At 45.9% G+C, this 17,649-nt stretch overlaps 1 protein-coding gene across 1 annotated transcript in view; it reads left to right on the top strand.

Annotated features, from left to right (window-relative positions):
- duoxa (dual oxidase maturation factor) overlaps positions 1 to 15,446 on the top strand; it is a 20,699-nt gene extending 5,253 nt beyond the window's left edge. Inside the window, exons 4-9 of the mRNA XM_078429863.1 lie at positions 2,656 to 2,790; positions 7,075 to 7,288; positions 8,053 to 8,267; positions 10,978 to 11,150; positions 12,886 to 12,959; positions 14,218 to 15,446. Of these exons, the coding sequence (XP_078285989.1) occupies positions 2,656 to 2,790; positions 7,075 to 7,288; positions 8,053 to 8,267; positions 10,978 to 11,150; positions 12,886 to 12,933 (785 nt within the window). The 3' untranslated portion in view covers positions 12,934 to 12,959; positions 14,218 to 15,446. The remainder of the gene's footprint in view (positions 1 to 2,655; positions 2,791 to 7,074; positions 7,289 to 8,052; positions 8,268 to 10,977; positions 11,151 to 12,885; positions 12,960 to 14,217) is intronic.
- Positions 15,447 to 17,649: the final 2,203 nt, after the last annotated feature.

The following is a 17,649-nucleotide window of genomic DNA, read 5'->3' as shown; positions in this document are numbered from 1 at the left end:
CAGAGACCCGGCTTCGATCCTGACCACGGGTGCTGTCTGTACGGAGTTTGCACGTTCTCCCTGTGACCTTGTGGGTTTCGTCCGGATGCTCCGGTTTCCTCCCACACTCAATGGACAGGTGCACACTAGGTGCAGGAGTAGGCCATTCGGCCCTTCAAGCCAGCACCGCCATTCAATGTGATCATGGCTGATCATTCACACTCCAAAGAAGTACGATAGTAAACGGTAAATTGCCCCTAACGTGTAGGGTAATATTAGTGTGCCGGGGGATCGCTGGTCGGCACGAACCCGGTGGGCCGAATGGCCTGTTTCAGCAGTCGTGTCTCTGAAACTAAATGGGGATAAAATCCACTTCCCCTCTCACAACTATCAGTAAAAAACAAACATTTCAGAAAAGAAAAATAGCTGAGGCTACGTGACATGTGAGCAAAGCGTTTTACCTGGTCCATTGGTTCTGTGCACTGATCCAGTCTGTTTAAGAATTGCCACAATGTCCATTGTGCCTGCTGTACAAATAGTGTGGATGTGCTTCATGAAGTGCGTTTTAAACTCCCATCACTTGACTACACAAAGTGGCTTCACCCCGGGCTATGTGTATTTGCAGTATGATATTAACAGGAGCATTGTTAATACAGGTCAGCAAATATGCCTAACTCAGGGCAACAAAGTGAATGAAAAGGCTTTTGCAAAGACTTGTGCTCCTGTTAAATTTCGATGCCGATTTCTTCAGGGAATGAAAACCAGTAAACACCACCTTGTCAGTGCTGTGTGCTCCAGAGATGGGTTGTTGTAATCATTATCTATCTGTTGGGAACAAATGCACAAGTTTCTCTACTGAACTGAGAGGTTCCATAGACCTGCCTTCCTAATGCCTGGTTGATTTTATGAGCACACCAGAACTCTGTTAAAAACCCTCTCCAGAAAGGGTTTCTACTCCTTGAACATCCAAGTGTTTGTGGATCATCCAAATCCACATTTTACTGATGAAAGCAAATCGTTGCATTTAGCCTTATGTTTAGTTTAGTTTAGTGTATTGTTGCGTGTGCCGAGGTACAGTGAAAAGCTTTTGTTGCGCCCAACACAGGCGACTATTTGCGTACTTGCCACGGAGGCAGATCTACAAACACATATTATAGTCGCTCCACGCTCTTAAATCTATTCCCACAGCAACATTTCTTACTTTAACTATGATTCTCTTAAACTCCTCTCAGATCTCTTTGGTGACACTGGGACTTTCCTTGATCGGACTTTGACAATAGACAATAGACAATAGACAATAGGTGCAGGAGTAGGCCATTCAGCCCTTCGAGCCAGCACCGCCATTCAATGCGATCATGGCTGATCACTCTCAATCAGTACCCCGTTCCTGCCTTGCCCCCATACCCCCTCACTCCGCTATCCTTAAGAGCTCTATCCAGCTCTCTCTTGAAAGCATCCAACGAACTGGCCTCCACTGCCTTCTGAGGCAGAGAATTCCACACCTTCACCACTCTCTGACTGAAAAAGTTCTTCCTCATCTCTGTTCTAAATGGCCTACCCCTTATTCTTAAACTGTGGCCCCTTGTTCTGGACTCCCCCAACATTGGGAACATGTTTCCTGCCTCTAATGTGTCCAATCCCCTAATTATCTTATATGTTTCAATAAGATCCCCCTCATCCTTCTAAATTCCAGTGTATACAAGCCCAATCGCTCCAGCCTTTCAACATACGACAGTCCCGCCATTCCGGGAATTAACCTAGTGAACCTACGCTGCACACCCTCCATAGCAAGAATATCCTTCCTCAAATTTGGAGACCAAAACTGCTCACAGTACTCCAGGTGCGGTCTCACCAGGGCCCGGTACAACTGTAGAAGGACCTCTTTGCTCCTATACTCAACTCCTCTTGTTATGAAGGCTGTTCCCTTATCATGTATCTGTATGCTGTAAATGGCGCGATTGTCATCATGTTTTGTCTTTCCGCTGACTGGATTGCTTCTTGCAATTGCTTCTTGCAATTGAGGGAGTGCAGCATAGGTTCACCAGGTTCATTTCCGGGGTAGCGGGACTGATAGATGATGAAAGAATGGATCGACTGGGCTTATATTCACTGGAATTTAGACGGATGAGAGGGGACCTTATAGAAACACGTAAAATTATTATACGGACAGGCAAGATGCAGGAAAAATGTTCCCGATGTTGGGGGAGTCCAGAACCAGGGGTCACAGTTTAAGAATAAGGGGTAGGCCATTTAGGACTGAGATGAGGATAAACTTTTTCACCCAGAGAGTTGTGGAATTCTCTGCCACAGAAGGCAGTGGAGGCTAATTCACTGCATGTTTTCAAGAGAGAGTTAGATATAGCTCTTAGGGCTAATGGAATCAAGGGATATGGGTAGAAAGCAGGAACGGGGTACTGAGTTTGGATGATCATCCACGATCGTATTGAATGGTGGGTAGAGATAAAATGCTGGAGTAACTCAGCGGGACAGGCAGCGCCTCTGGAGAGAAGGAATGGGTGACGTTTCGGGTCGAGACCCTTCTTCAGAATGGCGAATGGTGGTGCTGGCTCGAAGGGCCGAATAGCCTACTCCTGCACCTATTTCCTATGTATGTTTCTCACCGTACCTCGGTACACTTGACAATAAAGGAAACTGAACTGATTATTCGTTCTGTAGTGGTCAACTTTACCAGTGATTGGGAGGAAGGACATGTCATAGTGAACACAACCTACAAGGCTTTCAGCAGTGAGATGATAACAGCAAGAGTGGGTCTCCAGATTGGACTGGCAGGGATCAACGTGACTCTGAAAGGTATGTCATCTCTCTGCGTTAACGGAATTTTGTGTTTATTGTGAATTACCAGTAGCTCTCTGATTATGCCAAGTGCTAGAGGAACTCAACGAGTCAGGCAGCAACTGTGGAAGGGAACAGAAGTCAATTGGAGTGGGAGATGGTGGAGAGTTGTAATAAAGAGACCGGGTTTGGGCAAAGCCTGGCAAGTGGCAGGTGGATACAGGTGAGTGGGGTTCGATAGTCAGATGGGTGGATCAAATGACAAAGGCTCAAGGTGCAAAGAGGTCATAAGGATGTCGGATGAGGAGAGAAGAGGAGGAGTGAAATGTGAACGCAGAGGGAAGGATCGGGGGAGAAGGGGAGAGGTCGGAGGATGATATGGGACTCGGGGATGGGAGCTGAGTTTACAGAGGAGGGGGCAGGAACGGGGTAACTGGGGGGGTGGGGTAGGAGATGGTGGGTGAGAGAAAGAAGCAACAGTTACATCAAAATCCACATGTAGATGAATTAAAGGTTCACCTATTTTACAATGGAGACACAAAGTACTGCAGATGCTGGAATCTTGAGCAAAACACAATGTGCTGGAGGTACTCAGCGAGTCAGGCAGCTCCTGCAACACCTGTCCCTTTACCACCCCCCTCAACTCCATCCAAGGACCCAAACAGTCTTTCCAGGTGAGACAGAGGTTCACCTGCACCTCCTCCAACCTCATCTATTGCATCCGCTGCTCTAGATGCCAACTTATTTACATCGGCCAAACCAAGCGCAGGCTCGGCGATCGCTTCGCTCAACACCTGCGCTCGGTCCGCATTAACCAACCTGATCTCCCGGTGGCCGAGCACTTCAACTCCCCCTCCCATTCCCAGTCTGACCTTTCTGTCATGGGCCTCCTCCAGTGCCTCCAAATACGTACAGGTATGTAGGTTAATTGGCTGGGTAAATGTTAAAAAAAATTGTCCCTAGTGGGTGTAGGATAGTGTTAATGTACGGGGATCGCTGGGCGGCACGGACTTGGTGGGCCGAAAAGGCCTGTTTCCGGCTGTATATATATGATATGATATGATATGATAGTGAGGCCCACCGGAAATTGGAGGAACAGCACCTCATATTTCGCCTGGGCAGCTTGCAGCCCAGCGGTATGAACATCGACTTCTCCAACTTTAGATAGTTCCTCTGTCCCTCTCATCCCCTCCTCCTTCCCAGATCTCCCTCTATCTTCCTGTCTCCACCTATATCCTTCCTTTGTCCCGCCCCCCTGACATCAGTGAAGAAGGGTCTCGACCCGAAACGTCACCCATTCCTTCTCTCCCGAGATGCTGCCTGACCTGCTGAGTTACTCCAGCATTTTGTGAATAAAAGCATCTGAGGAGGGAGTGGATTGGTAACATTTCAAAGTACATAGAACACAGAACAGTGCAGCACAAAAACAGCCCACACATCAGTGCCGAACATAATGCAAAGACAAAGTCTTATCTGTCTGGATATAATCCATATCCCTTCATTCCCTGCATTATCTATTATTAGACATCACTGACATATCAGCCTTCTCTACCAGCCATGGCAATGCATTACAAGCATCCAGCACCCTCTGTGTAATGAAACTTGCCCCGCACTTCTACTTTAAACTTTGCCCCTCTCGTCTAAAGGTGATGTCCTCTAGTATTTGGCGAACATGATGCCAAAGCCAAATTGGGATGGCGGGACTGACATATGATGAAAGAATCCTCATGTAGATGAATTAAAGGTTCACCTATTTTGCAATGGAGACACAAAGTACTGCAGATGCTGCAGTCTGAAGAAGGGTCTCGACCCGAAACGTCACCCATTCCTTCTCTCCCAAGATGCTGCCTGACCTGCTGAGTTACTCCAGCATTTTGTGAATAAATACCTTCGATTTGTACCAGCATCTGCAGTTATTTTCTCATACTATGATGAAAGAATGGATCAACTGGGCTTATATTCACTGGAATTTAGAAGGATGAGAGAGGATCTCGTAGAACCATATAAAATTCTTAAGCGATTGGACAGGCAAGATGCTGGAAAAATGTTCCCGATGTTGGGGGAGTCCAGAACCAGGGGGGTCACAGTTTAAGAATAAAGGTTAGGTTATTTAGGACTGAGATGAGGAAAAATCTTTTTCAGTCAGAGAGTTGTGAATCTGTGGAATTCTCTGCCTCAGAAGGCAGTGGAGGCCAATTCACTGGACGTACTAAAGAGAGAGTTATATATACTGTAGCCCTTGGGGTTAATGGAATGAAGGGATATGGAGAGAAAGCAGGAACAGGGTACTAATTCTGGATGATCAGCCATGATCGTATTGAATGGCATTGCTGGCTCGGAGGGTCGAATGGCCTACTCCTGCACCTATTTTCTATGTAGGTTAATATGTACGGACTGAGGTGGGTGGGGAAGGTATTGTGTACTTGGCAGAATTCAGTGGTGGTAATTGTGGCTTAGATTTTGATTTTGATTTTGGAAATGGACCAGCACATCGCAAGCAAGAGGCCGAGTGGCATTATGTGACAAGGATGTGATTACATCCTCAGAAAGGATCTCAAACAGATTTTGCAGAGCTTGGCAAGACAGTGGGAAATGGAAGCATAAAACATCGCTTTACAATTAGGATGAAGTGACTTTAAATGACATGCCGATTGTAAATGATTAACGTAGCTCTATGAATGTGGTAGTATTATTCGTAATCCAGATCTTATAAGATTACACACTGATAAGTACTGAAATGAAATCAATGAAATGAAAATAATCTAAAGTGATTATTCAGCGATCTTTGCCAACCGTGGCAATGAGACATAGTGTGCCTGAGTTTGTGAATATTTGCTCTGTTGTTAAACTAACAGGCAGCATAGCTCACTTAGAAAACATTGAAAATAGGTGCAGGAGGTGGCCATTTGGCCCTTCGAGCCAGCACCGCCATTCATTGTGATCATGGCTGATCATCCACAATCAGTAACCAGTGCCTGCCTTCACCCCATACCCCTTGATTCCACTAGCCCCATGAGCTCTATCTAACTCTCTTTTAAATTCATCCAGTGAATTGGCCTCCACTGCCTTCTGTGGCAGAGAATTCCACAAATTCACAACTCTCTGGGTGAAAAAGTTTTTCCTCACCTCAGTTTTAAACGGCCTCCCCTTTATTCTTAGACTGTGGTCCCTGATTCTGGACTCCCCCAACATTGGGAACATTTTTCCTGCATCTAGCTTGTCCAGTCCTTTTAGGGTTTTGTAGGTCTCTATAAGATCCCCTCTCATCCTTCTAAACGCCAGTGAATACAGGCCCAGTCTTTCCAATCTTTCCTCAGATGACAGTCCCTCCATCCCAGGGATTAACCTAGTGAACCTACGCTGCACTGCCTCAATAGCAACTTGACCAATTTACCTTGACCAATGTCACTTAACGACCAATGTTTCATAGAATGTAGGACATAGAACTGTAGAGTAGTAGGCCCTTCAGCCCACAATGTCTGTGCTGAACATGATGCCAAGCTAAATTAACCTCCTCTGCCTGCATGTTCACCGTATCCCTCCATTTCCTGAAGGGGTTTGCTTAAATTCAACCGGAGGTGCATTTCTTCACAAAACAATTTAGAATTAGTTAGTTGCCAGAGAAGTTCAGCCAAGGCTGGTTTAGACAATAGACAACAGGTGCAGGAGGAGGCCATTCGGCCCTTCGAGCCAGCACCGCCATTCAATGTGATCATGGCTGATCATTCTCAATCAGTACCCCCGTTCCTGCCTTCTCCCCGTACCCACTGCCTCCGCTATCCTTGAGCTCTATCTAGCTCTCTCTTGAATGCATTCAGAGACTTGGCCTCCACTGCCTTCTGAGGCAGAGAATTCCACAGATTCACAACAGATTTACAACAGGTTTGGAGGGATATGGACCAAGTGCAGGCAAGTGGGACTGGGACATTGTTGGCTGGTGTGGGCAAGTTGGGCCGAAGGGCCTGTTTCCACACTGTATCACTCTACGACTGTATGACTCTGTGACCTGCAGAAGGGTCTCGACCCGATACGTCATCCATTCCTTCTCTCCAGAAAAGCTGCCTGCCCTGCTGAGTTACTCCAGGATTGTGTGTCTATCATCGATGTAAACCAGCATCTGCAGTTCCTTCCTACTTCCTCCCCCAATGATGCTGCCTGACCCACTGAGTTCCTCCAGTAATTTGTGTTTTACCTGTTGAACCATGCCATTTTCTAGCCAGATTTCTTTGTGAATGTTGTTGCTTTTGCCGACCGCCTTGTATAACCATGATTAATGTGGCGCTCAATGCTATTTGTCCACAGGTCTTCCTGTGAAGCAGCTGAATGAAACCATCAACTACAATGAAAACTTCCTGTGGAAATTTGAGTTAAATTACGATGAGCAAAGTCATAAAGGATTTGAACGAGGGCTACCAAATCCAATTCTGTATATTGCTGAGAAGTTTACTTCAAAAGCTCCCTGCCTCATGAATGCACAGTACCGGTTCTCTGGACATTATGCAACAGCTATGATGTGGTATGCAAGATTCATCATTGCATTTCAAATAGGGCAATGAAAGATCAGAAGAGTTTTGTTAATATAAGATCATTCTCCGGTACTTTCAAAGCACTTAGAATCAAGGCCAGTGGTTTCTTCCAAATAAAGAGAGAGTAGACACAAGGAACTGCAGAAATAAGGCACACAATGCTGGAGTAACTCAGTGGGTTCAGGGAGTATCTCTGGAGAACATGGATAGGGATTCTAGGTACCATAGGGCATCTTGGTCAGCATAGGCCAAAGCGGGATAAAACTGGAGTTGGGCTGAAGGGGGATAAAACTGGAAGAGAGGTCAAAGCCTGGCAGGTGCATTGTAGACATACCTTGAGGAGATTTCGCAGTGAAGCAGTTAAATGTAGACCCAAGGAAGTGCAGATGCTGGTGATGTTTTTGCCTTTATTGGGGTACTGATTGAGAATGATCAGCCATGATCACATTGAATGGCGGTGTTGGCTCGAAGGGCCGAATGGCCTCCTCCTGCACCTATTGTCTATTGTCTATTTATTAAAATCTGTGCTTTCATTTTGATAAAGCCGGTAGGCATGATGAATAAATACACATATACCAAGGCCAGAAAGCAAAATAATGAGTTTTAACTTCATAGAGGTGCCGGGGCCATTACAAAAACGCACTGTTTAAAATAGTGGATTCTGTGTTATTAACCACAATGGAACTAATTTGGCAAATACAGAAAACCTTGGCTGTAAGTCTAAAAAGTTTATCTTTTGTCCTTTCCGCTCCAGGGTGGCTTTTTGTGCGTGGATCATCTCCAATGTTCTCTTCTGCATGTCCACGATTGTCTACGGAGGCTACATGATCTTGGTCATGTCTGCGTTCATGATCTTTGGAGTCATCTCGTTTGCCACAACCCGCAATGTCCCACAATGCATTATCCAGTTTGGACCGGCGACACTGAGGACAAGTCTGAGCCTTTCCTTCTGGCTAACACTGGCAACTGGTGAGCACTTGGACAATCAGCGTGGTACAATCCAATGTGTGTTATGGGTCGATCTTAAGAACGAAAGCGATATACGTCTGTGCCAGAACAAATTGTTTGAACCAGAACCATCCACCAAGGCTTCGAAATGAGGCCATGCATCATCACACAAGCAATGTTCCTTGGCCACTAACATGAAAGGATGCCCTAAACAGTTGTGCCAAGGTGTAGACTGGCATTTCTCATGCATGCATCACCTGCCATTCCCCTACAGTTGAGACCACCTTGCCATCTACCTGCCTCCAGGTACCTGAGGCAAGGTGGTCTCAACAGTGGGGGAATGCAGCAGGCGACCCTGAGCCTGGGTGTTTGAAGCTCAAGACCCACGATGGGGCTTCCAGTTGTTGCTTGAGTGACCATGAAAATGGTGGTCCAAGAAGTTTCAATAATTTTAGTTCTTAATTCTATCAAAGAATCATTCTGTTGGGGGATTCTCGCCATTATTGGCATTCAATCGAGGGTCAAGTGTGATTGTCCTCCTGGCGGGCCCTTTCTGTGGGTCTTGAGATCCTGCAGCCACAAACTTTATTACAGGTGGTTTGTCCGTCCTGTGCCTGACTACTTTTAACGTCGAATTTAACGTGGAATTATTTTACCGTAAGAAATTGCTGCAGATTGTGGTCGCAGCCCAAGCCATCACTCAAACCAACCTCCCTTCTATCAATCCCATTCCCACCTCAAGCTGCCTTGGCCGGACCAGCAGCATAATCAAGGATGAGTTGCACCCCGGCCACTCCTCCCCTCTCCCATCAGGCAAAAGGTACAGAAGTGTGAAAACGCACACCTCCAGATTCAGGGACAGTTTCTTCCCAGCTGTTATCAGGCAACTGGACCATCCCACCACAACCAGAGAGCAGTGCTGAACTACTATCTCCCTCTCTGATGCCCCTCGGACTATCCTTGTCCGGACTTTACTGGCTTTACCTTGCACTAAACGTTATTTCCTTACCATACAATACAATATATCTTTATTGTCATTGTACTTAGGGGTACAACGAGATTGGGAATGCGCCTCCCATACGATGCAATAATTTAAGTAATTAACAGCAACCCAACGAAACGAAACAATTGTAACAGTTTTTAGACAGGGTAAAGTGCAAGTTGATCAATGCGTTGTGGCCATCCGGCTCAGCAGGACCGGTTCATAGCAGCTATGGCCCTGGGGATGAAGCTGTTCCTGAGTCTGGAGGTGCGGGCGTAGAAGGCCTTGTATTGTCTGCCCGATGGAAGGAGTTCGAACAGACTGTTGCAGGGGTGTGAAGAGTCTTTGTGGATGCTGGTGGCTTTTCTGAGGCATCGTGTGTTGTAGATGCCCTCCAAGTCTGGTAGCTGTGTTCCGATGGCCCTCTGAGCTCTATGGACTACCCGCTGTAGAGCTTTCCTTTCTGCCTCCGTGTAGCTGAGGTACCACACAGGGATGCCATGCGTTAGGATGCTCTCTATGGTGCAGCGGTAGAAGGTCGTCAGCAGCTGTTGGGGTAGACCAGACGTTTTCAGTGTTCTTAAGTAGAACAGTCTTTGTTGTGCCTTCTTGACCAGCGCAGCAGTGTTATTGCTATTGTACAGTTAAATGCTATACAATGTAAATGCATTGATTGTAACCATGTGTTGTTTTTCTGATGACTGGTTAGCATGCAGCAAGAAGCTTTTCGCTGTACCTCGGTACAGGTGACTGTACGGGATGTGGGGAGACTGGTGCACCATCAGCCACTACATGGTCCTTGTCAGAGCCAGAGCCGGGTCCAACGGCATGCAAGAGCCGGGTCTCTCCCCGCTGCAATCTTCTTCCACCTTCTGAGCCATGGTGGTGCTCCACCAGTTTGGTCAACCTCCACCCTCTGCCTGTTCATAGACCATTAAGACGTTGGAGCACAATGACACCATTTGGCCTACTGAGTCCACTCCACCACTCAATCACGGCCCATCTATTTTTCCCTCTCAACCCCATTCTCCTGACTTCTCCCCATAATCTTTGACCCTCTTAATAATCAAGAATCTGTCCATCTCCGCTTTAAAAATACCCATTGACTTGGCCTCCACAGCCGTCTGTGGCAATGAACTCCACAGATTCGCCACCCTCTGATTACAGAAATTCGTCCTCATTTCCATTCTAAAGATACGTCCTTTAATTCTGAGACTGTGCCCTCTGGTCCCAGACTCTCCCATTGGTGGAAATATCCTCCCCACATTCACTCTGTTAGTTTAGTTTAGTTTAGTCTACTGAGTCCGCACCGACCATCAATCCCCACACATTAACACTACCCTACACACACACTAGGGACAATTTACAGTGTATACCAAGCCAATTAACCTACAAACCAGCACGTCTTTGCAGTGTTGGAGAAAAAACTGAAGATCTCGGAGAAAACCCACACAGTTCACAGGGAGAACGTACAAACTCCCTACAGACAGCACCCCTTGTCTGGATCGAACCCGGGTCTCTGGCGCTGCAAGGCAGCAACTCTACCACTGCGCCACCGTGCCACCCAATCTAGGCCTGGTCCACCATTGAGGTCTTCTTCTTGGGCCATGCGCTATCAGAAACCTTCTCTCCTTGACCCTGCATAGATAAAGTGGTGACTCTAGGAGAAGGGGGGGGATTCTATCAGGCTCATTACTTCCCCAATGGGAATTAACCCAACTAACCGATTCTTCCTTCTCTTCCATGTAGCACTGGTATGTTTCCTGCTTGGAGTATTCATAATAGTCATGGATCACTTAATGCCGGAGAAACTGAGGGCATTTTTCATACTGAACGGGGAGGACGACGATAAGGATGAGATGAGACATGGAATAATTAACAATTGTTTCACCGATGAATGTACAGATACAATAACTTTACAGGTGAGTTAAAACATGGTTTATGACGGAACGTGGAATTTTCCACTTTGTCTCCGAAATGCCACCGTTATCCCAAAAATGACACTCACTCCAGCCTTGTTATCCTTCAAGCATTCAGACCAATAAAAAGGCTGGATGGTCAAGATGCTTTGTTTAGTTCAGAGATGCAGTGTGGAAACAGGCCCTTCGGCCCACCGAGTCCAAGTCGCCTTACAATCACCTGGTTCTCTGTTTCCCCCCCTTTCTCATCCACTCCCTGAATGGTGGGAATGTGGAATGTGGAGGCCATTCGGGCCAGCACCAGCCATGATCACATTGAATGGCGGTGCTGGCTCGAAGGGCCGAATGGCCTCCTCCTGCACCTATTGTCTATTGTCTCCCTATCCATAAGGGGCAAATAAACAGAGGCCCAGCACGCGTTTGGGATGTGAGAGGAAACTGGAGGAAACCCACGCGCTCACGGGCAGAACGTGAAAACTCCACACAGAAAGCACCCGAGGTCGAGAAGAATCTATAAAGCACTCGCTACCTGCTCACTCCAAACGATGCTGCACTGGATGAATTTAAAAGAGAGTTAGATAGAGCTCTAGGGGCTAGTGGAATCAAGGGATATGGGGAGAAGGCAGGCACAGGTTACTGATTGTGGATGATCAGCCATGATCACAATGAATGGCGGTGCTGGCTCGAAGGGCCGAATAGCCTCCTCCTGCACCTATTTTCTATGTTTTCTATGCTTTCTAATGTGAACAATCTACAAAATGTTCTGTAGCAATTCACAAAAAAAATTTGGATCATGCAAGCTCCACCAAATGAAAGAAAATAAAAACCTTCTGTTCAGTTCAGTTCAGTTCAGTTTATTGAATTTCTCATTCCAAATCAAACTTAGAAATTCAGGCCGAGACCCTTCTTCAGACATTTTAGAAATATACCACCACGTGTGACTGTAGAGGGATGTGGACCAAACGTGGGCAAGTGGAACTACTGTAGCTTAGATGGGGCATCTTGGTGGGCTAGAATGAGTTGGGCCAAAGCGTCCATTTCTGTGCATTATGAATCTGTGGCCATTCCTTCAGTATTACTTAGTCCACATCCCTTCCCCATCAACACTGTGTTGTTCCACCACAGCCCTCGATTGCCCAATCTTTCAAAACATTATCTACACTCTAGTCCAACGATCCAGCCTCCACAATACCCAAGAGTCACCACCCCCTGCAATAAGTCTGTATAAGGGTGTTCCCAATGTTTTTTTGGGAGTTCAGAAACCAGGAGTCACAGTTTAAAAATAAGGGGTAGTCAGTCCATTTAGGACTGAGATGAGGAAAAACTTTTTCACCCAGAGAGTTGTGAATCTGTGGAATTCTCTGCCACAGAAGGCAGTGGAGGCCAATTCACTGGATGTTTTCAAGAGAGAGTTAGATTTAGCTCTATGGGCTAATGGAATCAAGGGATAGGGGGAGAAGGCAGGAACGGGGTACTGATTGTGGATGATCAACCATGATCATATTGAATGGCGGTGCTGGCTCGAAGGGTCGAATGACCTATTTTCTCCTGCACCTATTTTCTATGTATCTATTCGTGGCAACACCTCAAAAGCTCCCCGCTGAACCTCGTGAAGGTCTAAAATGTTTTTAATAAAATCACCCCTCGATCTTCTGAACTCCAATGAATGTATATTTTCAATACTATAATTCTGAGTATCTGCATGTGGATTAATTATTTCCAAATCTTTTCATTCCAGGACATGAAAAGTAGTTTAAAAAACAAGGACTTTGTTGTTTATACCTAATGCCGAGCATTCCAATGGACTGAGAGGTAATTTGTTCACCTATTCTAAATTGTATCATCTCAGGACCGTTTTATGATCATGTTATTGTTTAATCAATGCTGAGCTGAGAATGAGAGTGTAGAGGAAGGAACAACGGATGCTGGTTTATACCGAAGATAGACACAAAATGCTGCAGTAACTCAGCGGGACAGGCAGCATCTCTGGAGAAAAGGAATGGGTAACATTTCGGGTCGAGACCCTTCTTCAATCTGAAGAAGGGTCTCTACCCGAAGCATCACCATTTCCTTCTATCCAGAGATGCTGCCTGTCCCGCTGAGTTACTGCAGCATTTTGTGTCTATCTTCTGAGAGAATGTAGACAATCTTACACAAACTGATTTCTCTTGAAAATCAAAAAATTGCCCTTGGAGTCACACCTGACAAGAGTTGAGGGAGGGGGAGGAAGGAAAGTAAATTGAAAGAGAGAGCAAGGTAAAGATGGATTCAAGGCACATATTGGAATGTCTAACATAGCTTTTCACGGATGTAAAATAGCTCTGTTTCTCTGTGTGGAATTCGCTCCTATTTTTGTGATGCTTTGCTACATTGGTATACCTACACACATTCCTATATTTAGTTTCATTTAGAGATACAGTGTGGAAATGTGCTCTTTGGTCTACTGAGTCCATGTCGATCAAAGATCACCCGTACACTAATTCTAAGTTATCCCTGTCTCACTTCTGACACACTAGGGGCAATTTACAGAAACCAATTAACTTACACATCTGCACATGTAGAAAACCCACATGGTCACAGGGAGAACGTACAAACTCCATACAGATAGCACCTGTAGTCAGGATCGAACTTGGGTCTCTGGCATTGTATGGTAGCAACTCTACCGCTGTGCCATCCAATATTCTACTGGACAAGTGGGGATTTCAATAGTCATTTCGTGAGACCACCCAATGTTCAGAGGAACTCCTATCTATCTGTTTCCTGCTCAGATAGGAGAAAGAATGAGAATTATAAAGTAAAGATAGACACAAAAAGCTGGAGTAACTCAGCGGGTCAGACAGCAACTATGGAGAAAAGGAATAGATGACGTTTCGGGTCGAGACCCTTCTTCAGACCTCTAGAGATGCTGCCTGACCCAATAAGTTACACCATCTTTTTGTGTTTATCTCTGGTTTAAACCAGCATCTGCAGTTCCTTCCTGCAGAGAAATATAAAGCAATTGGTTAGGTGAGGTAGCTTAGCAAGGGGTCTCTCCACAGCTTAATGACTGGTGTTCTCTGTTTGTTTCCAGCTTTGGAAGGCAGTGTCTTGTTCACCCAGCAACACCTGTGGAGCTCAAGAATTTAACGATGTACTTGATTGAACAAATCAAAAGGACCATTCCTGGTTTTATTTATGAACTTTTAGCCAAGTACGTTAAGCCAGGACTGCACCATTGGGAGTGGGCCTGAGCTGGACATCCTTTGAGGGAGGTTTTACAACCCGTGACTTTAAACCAAATGCGAGCAACATTTCTTTTGCGTCTTGGACCACTCTGGCTGCAGATGCAAAGCCTGAAGATCAACAGGAGAATCTTGATTGCATTAACAGAACAAATCAGTGACATTGCGACTCGTTTGTTGAAACACAGCTTCAGGTTGTACATGTGAGGCATGCCAAAGGCTATATTGACCAGTAGATAGAGAGCCAGTGCACTTTATTAATTAATGTTATTATTCATGGTGGGCATTTTTGAATCAGGAGTAAGTGGTCCTAATGGTGTCCTTTAATCTTAGATTTAAGCATTAGATGTGCGTGTAGATTATCATGTTTAAATTATTCACTCCTCCAATACTATCATCCTAAAAACTTCAATCATCGATTGTGTGGATGCCTGAGCTAGTTTATACATTTTGACACAATGCCTAGCATATAGTGCATTGACTGACTGATTTCTAACAGTAAGCTTTAGTTTATAACAGGAATCTGCCATGTTGGGGTAGCAACTGAACTGGGATGAGAACTTGCAACCCGGAGACCTGACCTGAAACGTTTCCTCACTGTTTCCTTCTCTCCAGAGACGCTGCCTGTCCCGCTGAGTTACTCCAGCATTTTGTGTCTATCCCCCTCGGAGAATTTAGTTTAGAGATAGAGCGAGGAAGCAGGCCCTTCGGCCCACCGACTCCACACCGACCAGCGATCCCCGCACATTAACACTATTGGGCAGCACGGTGGCGCAGCGGTAGAGTTGCTGCCTTACAGCGAATGCAGCGCCAGAGACTCAGGTTCGATCCTGACTACGGGCGCCGTCTGTACGTTCTCCCCCTGACCTGCGTGGGTTTTCTCCGAGATCTTCAGTTTCCTCCCACACTCCAAAGACGTAGGTTTATTGGCTGGGCAAATGTAAAAATTGTCCCTAGTGTGTGTAGGATAGTGTTAATGTGCGGGGATCACTGGGCAGCACGGACCCAGTGGGCCGAAGGGCCTGTTTCCGCGCTGTATCTCTAAATCGAAATAAATCTATCCTACACACACACACGCTAGGGACAATTTACACTTATACCAAGCCAATTTACCTACAAACCTGTACGTCTTTGGAGTGTGGGAGGAAACCGAAGATCTCGGAGAAAACCCACGCAGGTCACGGGGAGAACGTACAAATTCCGTGCGGACAGCACCCGTAGTCGGGATCGAACCCGGGTGTCTGGAGCTGTAGGTGCTGTAAGGCAGCAACTCTACCGCTGGTTTAGAAATTAATTAATTGGTTTAGGAATTAAAGGCCATGATTTTGCTTCTGATGGGTGGAAACACAAGGGCTATTGGCCAAGTCAAGTCAAGTTTATTTGTCACATACACATACAAGACGTGCAGTGAAATGAAAGTGGCAATGCCTGCGGTTTGTGCAAAAAATTACAATTACAGCATAAAAATTAAAATTAATACAGAATTTTTTTTAGTCCCTGGAGATATAATCGTTAACAGTCCTGATGGCCTGTGGGAAGAAACTCCGTCTCATCCTCTCCGTTTTCACAGCGTGACAGCGGAGGCGTTTGCCTGACCGTAGCAGCTGGAACAGTCCGTTGCTGGGGTGGTAGGGGTCCCCCATAATGTTGCTGGCTCTGGATCTGCACCTCCTGATGTATAGGTCCTGCAGGGGGTGTGAGTGTAGTTCCCATGGTGCGTTCAGCCGAACGCACTACTCTCCGCAGAGCCTTCCTGTCCTGGGCAGAGCTGTTCCCAAACCAGACTGTGATGTTGCCGGACAGGATGCTCTCTACAGCTCCAGAGTAGAAGCAATGAAGGATCCTCAGAGGCACTCTAAATTTCCTCAGCTGTCTGAGGTGGTAAAGGCTCTGTCTTGCCTTACCCACCAGTGCGGCAATGTGTGTTGTCCATGTCAGATCCTCTGTGATGTGGACTCCCAGGTATTTAAAGCTGCTCACCCTATCCACAGTCCACGAGGATAAATCACCCTAGGGTGCGTCTATTCATTAAATCATGTACCCTGATATGTGTTTGATGTCCATGACCACCCCTACTTATTGTAATTGTGGGCACAAGGGAAGAGTTCTACTCGCTGAGTCTGTTGGCTTTTCCTCGTTGACATTTCCTAAGCAAACTTTCCTTATGAGATCCTTAACACAGCTCGTGTGGATGTTTGCATCTCTGGAGGAATGGGTGACGTTTCGGGTCGAGACCCTTCCCAAACCGAAGACAGGCACAAAATGCTGGAGTAACTCTGCGGGACAGGCAGCATCTCTAGAGAGAATGTCCCGCAGAGTTACTCCAGCATTTTGTGCCTGTCTTCGGTTTAAACCAGCATCTGCAGTTCCTTGTGTGAATGTTTACTATGTCACTCTGTTTAAGCAGTAACAGTGCCATTGTCTGAGCCACCATTGTCTGTATGCCTCTTCACACTGTTTGAAAGTCTTAATTTCTTATTTATTAAATGGAAGTTATGAAGGAATATCCTCGAATGCAGTTTGTTTTCTCGTATTTCAAGGTCGCTGCGCAAGAAAGCAAGGAACGGCAGATTCTGAGATCATTTTAGAGCAAACAAGGTCTTGCATTTGTGAGGGTCCTTAATTAAGGATCCTTATTTTTGAGGAAAAACTTTTCCACCCAGAGTTGTGAATCTGTGGAATTCTCTGCCACAAATGGCAGTGGAGGCCAATTCAATGGCCTCTGTTTTCTCTGTTTTTAAGAGAGAGCTAGAGCTCTTAGGTCTAACGGAATCATAGGATATGGGGAGAAAGCAGGAACAGGGTACTGATTTCGGATGATCAGCCATGATCATATTGAATGGCGGTGCTGGCTTGAAGGGCTGAATGTCCTACTCCTGCACCTATTTTCTATGTTTCTATGTAATAATGACGGTGTTGCAGTGACCAGATTACTGGGGCGATACGCAAAGCCCTGGAATATTGATTGTGAGATGTGTGTTTAAAATCTGTCATGGTAGCTGCAGAAGTTAAAATTCAAAGTTTTAAACAATCTACAACCACAGAGTCATTGAGTCATACAGCTTGGAAAAAGGCCCTTTGGCCCAACTTGCCTATGCTACCCCTGGTGGATATTTACGCTGGTCTCGCCTGCCCAAATTCGGCCCATATCCTTCTAAACCTTTCCTCTCCATATACCTGTCTAAATGTCTTTTAATCTGGAATCATTAAGAAGAATAAATAAGATTTTCATTGTACTTTTCATCTGACATGAACTATTTGACTGCCATATAAAAAGTTAT

The sequence above is a fragment of the Rhinoraja longicauda genome, chromosome 38 (genome assembly GCF_053455715.1).
Source record: "Rhinoraja longicauda isolate Sanriku21f chromosome 38, sRhiLon1.1, whole genome shotgun sequence".
NCBI classification, from domain to species: domain Eukaryota; kingdom Metazoa; phylum Chordata; class Chondrichthyes; order Rajiformes; family Arhynchobatidae; genus Rhinoraja; species Rhinoraja longicauda.
Note: the sequence above shows the minus strand (reverse complement) of the source record. Positions and strands in the feature narration are given on the sequence as shown.